This window comes from Myotis brandtii, unplaced genomic scaffold (genome assembly GCF_000412655.1).
Source record: "Myotis brandtii unplaced genomic scaffold, ASM41265v1 scaffold82, whole genome shotgun sequence".
NCBI lineage: Eukaryota > Metazoa > Chordata > Mammalia > Chiroptera > Vespertilionidae > Myotis > Myotis brandtii.
This window is the reverse complement of record NW_005371324.1, coordinates 6,034,747-6,047,064: the sequence shown is the minus strand read 5'-3', so window position 1 is coordinate 6,047,064 and position 12,318 is coordinate 6,034,747. Positions and strand designations below refer to the sequence as shown.

At 41.1% G+C, this 12,318-nt stretch overlaps 1 protein-coding gene across 5 annotated transcripts in view; it reads right to left on the bottom strand.

Moving 5' to 3' along the window:
* The window catches only part of NAV3 (neuron navigator 3), an 832,279-nt gene that overhangs the window by 181,079 nt on the left and 638,882 nt on the right, over positions 1 to 12,318 (bottom strand). For all 5 annotated transcript variants that reach the window (XM_014531666.1, XM_005884144.2, XM_014531665.1 and 2 more), the window contains one exon: positions 5,826 to 6,849. In XM_014531666.1, coding sequence (XP_014387152.1) covers positions 5,826 to 6,849 — 1,024 coding nt within the window. The remainder of the gene's footprint in view (positions 1 to 5,825; positions 6,850 to 12,318) is intronic.

Genomic DNA, 12,318 nt, shown 5'->3' with positions numbered 1-12,318 from the left:
CTTCCTAATGCCGCGACCCTTTAATACAGTTCCTCATGTTGTGGTGACCCCCAACCATAAAATTATTTTCATTGCTACTTCATAACTGTAATTTTGCTACTGTTATGAATCATAATGTAAATATCTGATATGCAGGATGTATTTAGGCGACCCCTGTGAAAGGGTCGTTCGACCCCCAAAGGGGTCGCAACCCACAGGTTGAGAACTGCTGCTTTAGGAGTTTGCTTTCTGTCCAATGCATTGTTTTCTTGGCATTTACTACAAATGGTCAGAAAATAAAGACAAAGAATGTAGAGCTAAAAATAGTTGAGTTCTCAATCTTGTTCATGGCTAGTTTGAAATTTTGTTAGGAGCTGCTAAAAAGACTGACTATTAGGAATAATGTACAGGTCTCTCTTTTCTTCTGAATTTTACTAATTCACTATGTTACTGCACATATCTTTGCAAGCACAAAGAATGTAGCTCTAAAGTAATGAACGAAAAGCAATGGAAGAAAAATGACTCGTGGAAATAACGTAGGTATTTTGTGGAAGGTCTGAAGAAGGTAGGATAATTTTTGAACTGTAGGCAAGAAAAACAAAGTTGAAGAATACAATATAAAGGGTAGACACCAAGAAATAGGAGGAATAGTTAAAAATAGGCTTTCCCCCCATTTTAACTATGTTCATCTCCTTCCTCTTTATTTACTTCCTATAATTGGGGACCTTTAATTCAACTCTTAAGAAAGAAACCTCTAAAAGTCGGTAACTTTCTCCTTCATCTAGCCATTCAGTGTGGTTTATACTACCTTGACCTCTCCCAGTTATAATCCATTTTACAGGTTGAAGACATAGTACTTTCCTCATCATGCTTCATACACATATTAACACACACAGAGACTCATACATACTGAGAGGGCCAGATTATGCAGCTCTTTATAGGTCTTTGTAACACATTTGAGTTTCATATTTTAAGAGTTATAGATATCCAATAGATGGTCTCTATTGAAAATGACATCTACAAGTAATACTTTTATGTATGAAGAATGATATTGGAAAGGTCTACAAGGGGAAGTTGGAAGAGTCATTGGAAACTAGGTGAGCATTGGTAGTTACAATCTTGGACCAGGAAAGGAAGGTGGAAAGACAAAGAAATGCTGATATAAGATATATTTTGAAGGAAGAGTCAAAGGTGAGAATTTTAAGAAAGAAACTTTTAAATAAATGAAAATTCTCACCTTTGACCTTAGTTATATCTACTCATTAAATGGTTAAAGATATACCAAATTCAAAACTACTTTTACTACATTTTAGTGATAAATGAGTTATAAAAATTTAATATAGAATATCCTTGCATTGCATAGGAAGTAGGACTAAAAAGATATCCATTAACTCCCAGAACCCAGCATTATATTTTTAGGATTCTGAACATTCAATTTGCAAGAATATATTAGGAGGAGTATATTAGAGTCCCAGAAGGAATAATTAATGACCTAGCATGACCTAGAAGTTGGCCGAGAAAAGGGAAAAAAAATCTGCATCAGCCATCAAACTTTTCTTTTTTTTAAGGTTATTTATTTTTAAAAATATATGCCTGGGGAGGGGTGGGGACTGGGTAGAGAAGGGCAAAGTGGGGGAAATAAGGGGCATCTATAATACTGTCAATAATAATATATATGTCCCTATGTATGCTTATTTTTATTTTTTTAAATATATTTTATTGATTTTTTAAAGAGAGGAAGGGAGAGGGATAGAGAGTTAGAAACATCAATGAGAGAGAAACATCGATCAGCTGCCTCTTGCACACCCCCTACTGGGGATGTGCCCGCAACTAAGGTACACGCCCTTGACCGGAATCGAACCTGGGACCCTTGAGTCCACAGGCTGACGCTCTATCCACTGAGCCAAACCAGTTAGGGCTGCTTTAAAAACATATATACTACTTATGGGTGATTATGTATTTCCTATTATAAAGGAATTACTAGAGGCCCAGTGCATGAAAAGTCATGCACTGGAGGGGGGTCCCTCAACCCAGCCTGCCCCCTCTCACAGTCCGGGAGCCCAAGCCTCGGCCGGCCCTGATTACCTGAGCCTCAGGCAGCCCTGGGTAGCTGGGCAGCCTCCATCTGAGGCTTGCCTGCACCTCGGGCTGGCCCTGGGTGGCTGGGCAACTGGGCAGCTGCCATCCGAGGCTGGGGGGCTGAGGGGACTGGGGGACTCTGGAGGCAGGCGCCCCAGCGGCGCTGAGGGGACTGGGTGCTGCCATCTTGTGGCTGTGGGCGCCGCCACCTTTGAGGGCATGGTAGTCAATTAGCATATTCCCTCCTTTTTGGCTGTGGGCACTGCCATCTTTTAGGGTGGGGCAGTCAATTAGCATATCCCCTCCTTTTTGGCTGTGGGCGCCACCATCTTTGCGATTAGCATATTCCCTCTTTATTAGATAGGATGTTTGTTTGTTTTCTTCTCTCTCTTTATTGATTAAGGTATTACATATAATTTTAAAAAATCTACCATTGACATTTTCCCAGCCAGAATTTTCCCCGTAACAATACCTCTTATTTTTATAATGCAGAAAGAACTGATCAGCAAAGGATGGTATGCTGTAGACTCAGGCAGATTTGGGTTCAAAGGTAAACTCCTAGTAGCCCTGTGACTTTAAGAGATTATCACTAATCTAACTTGAAATCTGTTTCTTCACCTCTATAGAGTGGGAATAACATTCCATTCTCATGGTTTCTGATAAAATATAAATAAGAAAATGCTCATAAAATGCACAAAAATCCACAGTTTGGCTCAGTGGATTGAGCGTCGGCCTGTGAACTGAAAGGTCCCAGGTTTGATTCTGGTCAAGGGCACATGCCTAGGTTTGGCTCAGTGGATTGAGCGTCGGCCTGTGAACTGAAAGGTCCCAGGTTTGATTCTGGTCAAGGGCACATGCCTGGGTTGTGGGCACGATCCCCAGTGGGGGACTTGCAGGAGGCAGCCGATCCATGATTTTCTCTCATCATGGATGTTTCTATCTCTCTCTCCCTCTTCCTTCCTCTCTGAAATCAATAAAAATATATTTAAAAAAACAAAAAAATAAAAATAAATAAAATGCACAAAAATTTTGTAACAGAGACTTACATTAAGTAAGCACTCAGCAAGTGAGAATCTATACTAATAAAAAGGGTAATATGCTAATTAGACCAGACATCTTCCAGATGTTCTTCCAGAAAAAGCCACGGTGGCGAGGGCCAAGGCAGAGGCGGTTAGGGGTGACCAGGCCGGCAGGGGAGGGCAGTTAGGGGCAATCTGGCAGGTATGCTGAGTGGTTAGGGCGATCAGGCAGGCAGGCCGGTGAACAGTTAGGAGCCAGCGGTCCTGGATTGCGAGGGGGATGTTCAACTGCTGGATCGGGCCTAAACCGGCAGTCGGACATCCCCCAAAGGGTCCCAGATTGGAGAGGGTACAGGCCGGACTGAGGGCCCTCCCTCCCCATGCACAAATTTCGTGCCCTGGGCCTCTAGACTATATATATATAAGCCTAAGCAACCAAACAACTGTGAGCAGACGCTCAATGCACAGGCATGGGAACATGGAACAGACTGATGAATCTCAAAGGGAAGAGGGGAGGGGGAAGAGTGGGAAGAGATTAACCAAAAATCTTATATGCATACTAGAGGCCTGGTGCATGGATTCGTGCACCAGTGGGGTCCCTCGGCCTGGCCTATGGGGATTGGGCCAAAACCGGCAGTCTGACATCCCCCGAGGGGTCCTGGATTGCGAGAGGGCGAATCTGTGCACCAGGTCCCTAGTATCATTATAAAACAGTAAATGATTATTATTTATCAAATGATTTTCAATTTCAAAGTCTGTCAGGGATTTTGCAGGAATGTCTTTTAATGGGGTTGGAGCAGTCAGAATTGAAAGAATATCAGGGGCTACATAATCCAAATGACATATTTTATTTTTAAGGGAAAATAAATCATTATACAGTGGAACCTCGGTTCTCCAACTTAATTCATTCTGGAAGGGTGTTTGATAAGCAACTTTTTTGAAAACAGAATCATTTCTTTCCACTAGAAATAATGTAAATTGAATTCATCTGTTTCAGACTCCCAAATGATTCTCTATTTTAAACTTTCTTATGTACAGTACACATCTAATGTGAGGTTTAATCTATAAATACACACTTATTTTCTTAAATTATTTGAACAACCCCCTACTAGCCTTAAGGGAATCATTTTCAGCACTTGTTCCAGGGGTTCTTTCAAGAAGTCGGTATGCAACATCTTCGCTTGTTCATATATCACTGCCTCCGAAATGCAGTCACTGGCTAACTAACTGCTTTTCCTTTATCCAAATCAACAACAGATTTTCTGCCTCTTCAATTGCCTGGGATCATTACTTCTTTCACACCCTTAGCAACATTAGCACTCTGGATGGCCTCTTTATGTTTTAAAATTGTGCTAATTGTCCATTTCACCAGCAACAAAAGCATTTCTCCTTTGTTTGTTGCCTGAGAGACTTTTGGTTCAACAACCAACAGAAACACTTTTTCTGTGAACAACTTGGTGAAGAACAGAATGGTTCCAGATGGGAGATGTTTGAGAAATGAGGTTTGCCTGTAATTATTTACTTTACTGAAAAACCCATACATTTAATAAATTTAATAAACTGTAAACTATACAACCATGACCCTGTCTGAATTGTAGCAGACGCCACTTCCTGTTCAGAAAATTTCTTTCCTGCTACTGAGCTGCCGACCTGATAAAAGGGCTGACATTATTCCTCCCAAAGCTCTTTCCTCTCTGAAGGGACAGGGAATAAAAATAGAAACACGTCAGTGACTGACATATTTCTAATCGATTAAAACAAACCTCGGAGCAATAGGCAAATGTGCTATTTTTATAACTGTATAGTAGAACACACATTTTAAAATATAACATATGATGTAAATTTAATACATACACAATAAAATAAATAGAATGCAATTTTAAAAAAAAAATAAAGTATAAATATAATAAACATAGGGTATCCCCAAAAATGTACATATACACTTTGAATAATTATAGAGGCAGTGTTTATTAAAATATATCTCATTTTCAAAATTGAGCTGTCAGCTGTTAAAATGTGTATATATTTTGGGGGGATACCTTGAATATAGGCCATTATTCCTTGCCTAGAAAGTCATGCCTAGGTGTGGGAAATTAATATAAATTCTATGTTGGGAAAACAATGCCTTATAAAGAATATATACTGAACATTTACAATGTGCCAGGATATATAGGAAACATTTTATATACATTATCCCTGCTATTCTCCCCAACCCTATGAGGTAGATACTATTGTTCCTACTTGACAGCTGAAGAAAAAGAGTCAGATTTAAGTAACTGTCCAAAGTCATACAGCTGGTCAGAGGCAAAACTGGGCACTCAAACTACCTTTGTCTGATTTCAGAGCCTGCCCCTTTATGGTATACTCTCTCACAGTGAAAACAAAAATATCTGTAAATTCTATAAAACTAAGAACTCTTTTAAAAGACTAATCATAAAAATAAGTCTTATTAGTAGCAGCAATAGCAATAGAGAAAGTCATGCACCTGGCCTCTAGTTTGCTTCTGACAACAAATTGGTTAACCTTTGAAGACCTCAAGTTCTGGAGGAGAGGGGATAGGAGGGGAGCACTAGACTAGAGCATAGTGAAGGTTTTATCTTGACAAATTAAATTCTGGGTCTCTATTTTCAGAATGAAACACTTCTCCAAAATGACTATGTAAGACATAACTCCAGTAACCTTTCTTATTACACTGAATGCACAGACCTGCAGATGTTTCCAACTGTGGATGAATGGAGGCCAGCTTACCTGTAAATGAACGGAGCCACCGTGGCGGTGTTCGGGTGGCTGTGCTGCTGCTGTTGAGGGAGCTGGACAGCACCATTTCCCGTGGTCTGCCCACTGCCCTGTGCCACTGACCCAACACAGGAACCAGAGGGAGAAGCTTGGCCGGCCTCCCTTCCTTCCAGAGGAGCAGGGCAATTGGATGTGCTTACTTTCTCGGTGATTACGGGCTTAGGTAAGGACTGGGAAGGGCTTCCCTTGGTAGTCCTGAATTTTTCAGACTCCTTGTTGGCTGTGCTGCCCGGTGAAATGGTCTGTTTTGCTGTTGGCACCTTGGAGCCCGGTTTTGGAATCCCACTGGAGGACGGGATTAAGCTTTCCTTCTTGGTGGCTGTCGTCTTGCTGCCCTTTGGGATCAAACTTGCAATTTTAGAAGTCTTTTTCAGAGCCGTCTCCGTCACCTGGTCCTTCTCATCCTTGACTGCTTTTTCAGCGCAAACTTTATTTTTGTCCCTGTTCTTGTCCTCCTTTTCCTTTGGCTGGAGCAAAGACTTTTTATTGCTGAGATTTTTGCTGCCAGCTTTTGGAGGGGCTAATTTAGGGGACGCTTTGGGGCTGCTATTGGTTGAGCCACCGCTATTCAGACCACAACTGAAACCTTCCATTTCACCAGATTCAGAAAAGACATCGTCATCCTTCCCACCATCACTGGGTCCTGAACTGGGAGGCTGCGGGGGACGTAAAGCAGTCCTGGCATTGACCAGCTTGAATTTTTCAAGCATGGATTTCTGTCCTGAGGGAGCTGTTTTGACCCCTTCAGAGCCAGGGGGCTTCAGTCTGTCTGTAGGTGGTGTGGGAGAGGTGGCTGGGCTCGACTGCTTTACCGTCAGCATGGTGGAGGTGGCACTGTGCTTGACATTCATGGACTTGCTGCGCCAGGGCTTGGCACTCGGAGAAGGGATGGCGGAGGCAGGGGGCTGCCCAGCAGTGGTGGGGGGCTGCATGTTCCCATTTATACCTGAAGATGGTTGAGGTCCTTTGGAGGAATCTGGACATCAAGAGAAGTAGTACAGAAAAGGCTGATTAGATTTGGCCACTTATACCATACCACTGAGTAATCCTAACTGCAGACACATAGAAGTATTTCTTCTGTAACTGAAGACAGACATGCCCTGTGGCATCAGGCACTTTTGTGATGTGGTTGTTTTGCTTTATTTTACCTTCTAAAACTACTTTGACCCAAATGGACTTTGCTAGGCAGAAATATCTAAAGATGAATAAAACACTATCCCTCCTCCTAAGCAATTCTGCATGTTTTTTAAAAAATTATTGATGTAGCTCATAGCAGTAAACTGATATTCCATTTAGCCTTATAAAAATATACCATATAGTGAATATTGAGAAATTGCTTAAATCTATAGGTAGCCTACCTTATTATTATCTGATTAAATATGCTTAGGAATCATGATTTAGCTTTTTGTTAATATTGTTTATTTTTATTTGTATAAAAAGCCTTTAAATGGGTCAAATAATCTTATATGGGTCAAATAATCTACTAAGACATATAAAAATATACACATCCTATATAATAAAAGCCTAATATGCTAAGTGTCTGGTCAACCAGTTGGCTGTCCAACCAATCAAAGTGGAATATGCTAATAATATGCTAAGGCCACTCAACTGCTCACCATGATGTGCACTAACCACCAGGGGGCAGATTCTCCAACCAGTAGGTTAGCTTGTTGCTGGGGTGCGGCCAATCAGGACTGAGCAAGACAAGCCAAACATGCCCTGGATTACTCCCACAGTCCCTCCCCGGCTAGCCAACTTCCCATGTCTCTCCCTGCCCAGATCTTGCACCAGTGAATCCCTTGGCCTGGCCTGCATCCTCTCACAATCCAGGACCCCTTGGGGGATGTCGGAGAGCTGGTTTCAGCCCTATCCCTCAGGCCAGGCCGAGGGGCCCTACTAGTGCATGAATTTGTGCACTGGGCCTCTAGTCTATCAATAATAACCTTAACTGTAAATGGATTAAATGTTCCAATCAAAAGACATAAGGTAGCTAACAGGATATGAAAACATGACCCAAATATATGCTGTCTATAAGAAACCCACCTCAGAACAAAAGAACCACACAGGATGAGAGTGAAGGGATGGAAACATTTTTTTTCCATGCAAATGGAAACAAAAAAAAGCTGGTGTGGCAATATTCATATCTGACAAAATGGACTTCAAAATGAAGGCCATCACAAAAGACAATAAAGGTCACTACATATTACTAAAGGAATTGATCCAACGAGAGGATATAACCTTGGTAAACATATATGCACCCAATATAGGAGTACCTAAATATGTAAAAAAAACTTCTGGAGGACGTTATAAGAGAGATCAACAATACAGTCATAGTAGTGAACTTTAATATCCTGCTGATTTCCCTGAATAGATCTTCCAGAGAAAAAAATTAACAAGGAAACAGAGACTCTAAATGACATACTGGATCAGATGTATTTGACATTTATAGAACATTTCACCCCAAAGCATCAGAATATACACTCTTCTCAAGTGCACATGGGTCTTTCTCAAAGATTGACCACATGTTAGGACACAAAACAAGTCTCTACAAGTTCAAGAAGATGTAAATCTTATCAAGCATCTTCTCAGATCACAATGGAATGAAATTAGAAATAAACTACAGTAAAAACACCCCAAAATATTCAAATACATGGAGGCTAAATAGCATGTTATTAAACATTGAATAGGTTACAGATATCAAGAAATAAATAAAAAAAACTTTCTAGAAACAAATGAAAATGAACACAGAACAACCCCAAACATATGGGACACAGTGAAAGCAGTCTAGAGGGAAGTTCATAGCACGATGGGCCTACAAAAATACAAGAAAAATTAATAATAAACTATATAACCCTACAACTTAAAGAATTAGAAAAAGAACAAGAAGATCCCAGCATAAGTAGAAGAAAGGAAATAATACAAATTAGAGCAGAAATAAATGACATAGAGACTAAAAAAAAAAAACAATACAAAAGATCAATGAAACCAAGGGCTGGTTCTTTAAAAAGATAAAAAAGATTGATAAAATGTTAGGCAGACTCACCAAGAAACAAAGAGAGAGGACCCACATATATAAAAGCAGAAACAAAAGTTTTAATTAACACGCTGTTATTTAAATAACACCCTCATAACACACAAAAAACCTGAAACACAGAGGTTAAACAACCTGGCCAAAGTTATAAAAGTTATAAAAGTAATGCATAAAACTGAGAACTGAACTCACCTTGGATTCCAAGTTAATTATATCAATGGCCATATTATGCTATTTTGCAAATGTATATGGATAAGTTAAATGGCTCATTAAATATAGTGTTATTCCTTAACTATAGAAAATAGTGATTATCAAAGTCATGCCTTTAGTTGAATTATATCAAGTGAACTTTCTTTCTCAATTGCCTTGATTCAACTGAAAACTAAGAACACCTCCAAACAGTGAATTTTCTTAACTTCATTGAATTGTGTACATGTTCACGACCTCACTGTTTTGCTGAGTTTTGTCCAACATATATGCCTCTATTTTTCTATTATTTCCAGCAATATTGATCAATGCTATTCAGTTCCTACAATCTTTAGAATTTTAATCTATGCGCACCATCTGTTAAAATTTACTGAGTGGCTAGTCTATGCAAGACAGTCTAAGACACCACATAATCTAGTCAGAGGAAAGAAAACAGACTTATACATGATGAGAGGTATATATTAAATATTAAATGATTAGGAAGTGGGAAAGAAAATGGTAGGAATCAGAGTTGCACAAGGGGTGTACAATATTTAATAAAGTCAAGACAGATGAGCTAAGGGTATTATGTAAGCATTCGAAGCAGGTGGAACTTTTATAGAATTATTTTAGGGAACTATGTGAAAATTTTGTTCTATTTATATTTAAAAATACATACATACATACATACATTGGGACACAGAGTTGTAGAGAAACATTGCCCTCCACCCCCAATCAAAGCATAGTACGCTGTGAATATTGTTAAGGGAAAGATAATGGCATCATATTGAATTCATCCTCACTTTCTTACATGGCTCTCAAACGTTATTTGTAATATATTTTATTCTGTAATGAAAATAATGTTAATAATTACTACAAATATAATAATGCTAACTGGCATTTGATTGAAGGTTCTTTAACTGCATTATCTCACGTTAGTGTCCCAACAATCCCATGAGGTGGGAAGGGCTCCTATTTCTAATTCGTATTTGTGGAAACAAAGCTTTGAGAGCCTAAGGAACTCATTCACCACTAGTGAGCAGTTTGTGGGGAGTTCAGATTTGATCCCACATTGTGTGTCCCTAGCTAAAGCCCAAGCCCTAGTACTGTCGCGGAGGGGTTAACATAGAGGCTCACATAGGGGTGCTCAATCTGCACTGTGCACACGAATCACCAGAGACCTCACTAAACGCCCACCACGTGATTCTGCAGGTCTGCAGTGGCTCTGAGATGCTACATTGCTAAGGAGCTTCCAGATGCCGCCAGTGCTCCTGGTCACAGACCCTGTTCTAAGTAGCAACGGTTTAACAGACTCAGAAATCCTGGCAATTGCTTGTATTATCAGTTTCAAAGGCTTGTTTCTTATGGCAGTACCCAGACTGGCTAAATTTGCTAAATGTTCCATAGCTGTGTTGCATTAACTTTCTTCACTCTTTGAACATTTCTTCACCTTTGCCAGTTCCACATTCACCTGGATGTTTGGCAATTTATAGCGAGGGATCACAGAAAACAAAAAGCGGCCCATCAGGTTTCCCTAATGTCCTTTATTTCATCATTTTAGTCACATATTTAGCATGCGTCATGCATGTTTATGCAACTGGATTAAGAAGTCAGGAGAACTCCTACCCTGGCATATCTGGGAACTTTGGTGGCCATGCGAGGAGAGGGTGGAAAAAATAGACAAGGTGCTTTTGAAATGTGCTGACATTAGCTAGATAGACTGCGATCAGCGCTCAAGTACAGAAGAGGAATTTCAATATCACTGCACTGAAAACGGAGACAGGAGGGACTACAAATTAGAACATCCACCATCACGGTCACAGCAACAGCTTTAAAATTATTCTCAGATGAGTACACACGTATAAGACACTTCTCTAAGCTCAACTGAAATCTGTCCCCAGCCTGTCTCTATATAGCAGCAATGAGGAGCTTCAAGTTTCATTAAGAGGGCAAATCATAAGCTACTGTGCATCAGGAGGGCACTCAAATAATGAGTCTCTCCAGTCTCCTCTCAGTGAAGGTTGCACAACAACCCCAGCTGAAATGACAGCGTCTACAGCTCCTACAGAGTGGGTGTCACCACAAATTCTAGTCTCTGTGCCATTTATATATTCAACTAGAAGCCCGGTGCACAAAAATTTGTGCACTCGGGGTTGCGGGGGGAGGGCCTGGTGCACAAAAATTTGTGCACTCGAGGGGGGGAGGAGGGAGAGTCCCTCAGCCCAGCCTGTGCCCTCTCGCAGTCTGGGACCGCTCAGGGGATGTCCACCTGCTGGTTTATGCTCACTCCCTGGGGGATTGGGCCTAAGCTGGCATCCCTCTGGAAGCCCTGGAGCCCTTGGGGGATGTTCACTTACCAGCGGGGAGCAGGCCTAATCTGCAGTTGGACATCCTTAGTGCTGCTAGCTCCTGCATTGAGCGTCTGCCTCCTGGTGGTCAGTGTGTGTCATAGTGACCAGTCATTCCCAGTCATTCTGTTGTTAGTGGTAATTTGCATATTACCCTTTTGTTATATAGGATAGAGGCCAGGGGCTTGGGTGGGGGCCGGCTGGTTTGCCCTGAAGGGTGTCCCAGATCAGGGTGGGGGTCCCGCTGGGGGGCCTGGCCAGCCTGGGTGAGGGGCTAATGACTGTTTGCAGGCTGTCCATGGCCCCCAGCCCCCCAAGCTCCCAGTGGAGGCTGGCTGGAAGCAGGTATCTGGGATTTATTTATCTTCTATAATTAAAACATTGTTGCCTTGAACAGAGGCCACAGCCAGCCAGGGCAGGTGGGAAGTTTGGCTTCCTCCATCGCCAGGGCAACCAAGCCTCCTGCTTGCTCCAGCTCCGTGGCTGCTGGCCACCATCTTGGTTTGGTTAATTTGCATATAGTCACTCTGATTGGCTGGTGGGCATGGCTTGGGGCATAGCGAAGGTGTGGTCAATTTGCATGTTTCTCTTTTATTAGATTAGATATTGAGTCCTTGGTCAAACTGAGATATTTCTGAATGTTAAAACTGAGATATTTCTGAATGTTGACTGTGAGTGACTTGCTATCTAGTTATGGGGAAAAGAACAGATGCTTAGAAAACATCTAAATTCTAAAACATTACATTCTAAATTCTAAAAATTCCAGAGTTCATTTTTAATGATCTCATGTTGCAAAACAATAACACTGATGACCTGGGGAAAATGCCAATGTAGTTCTAAAATTAATACATGGAGGTCAATGTGAAGGCCACAACAGGCA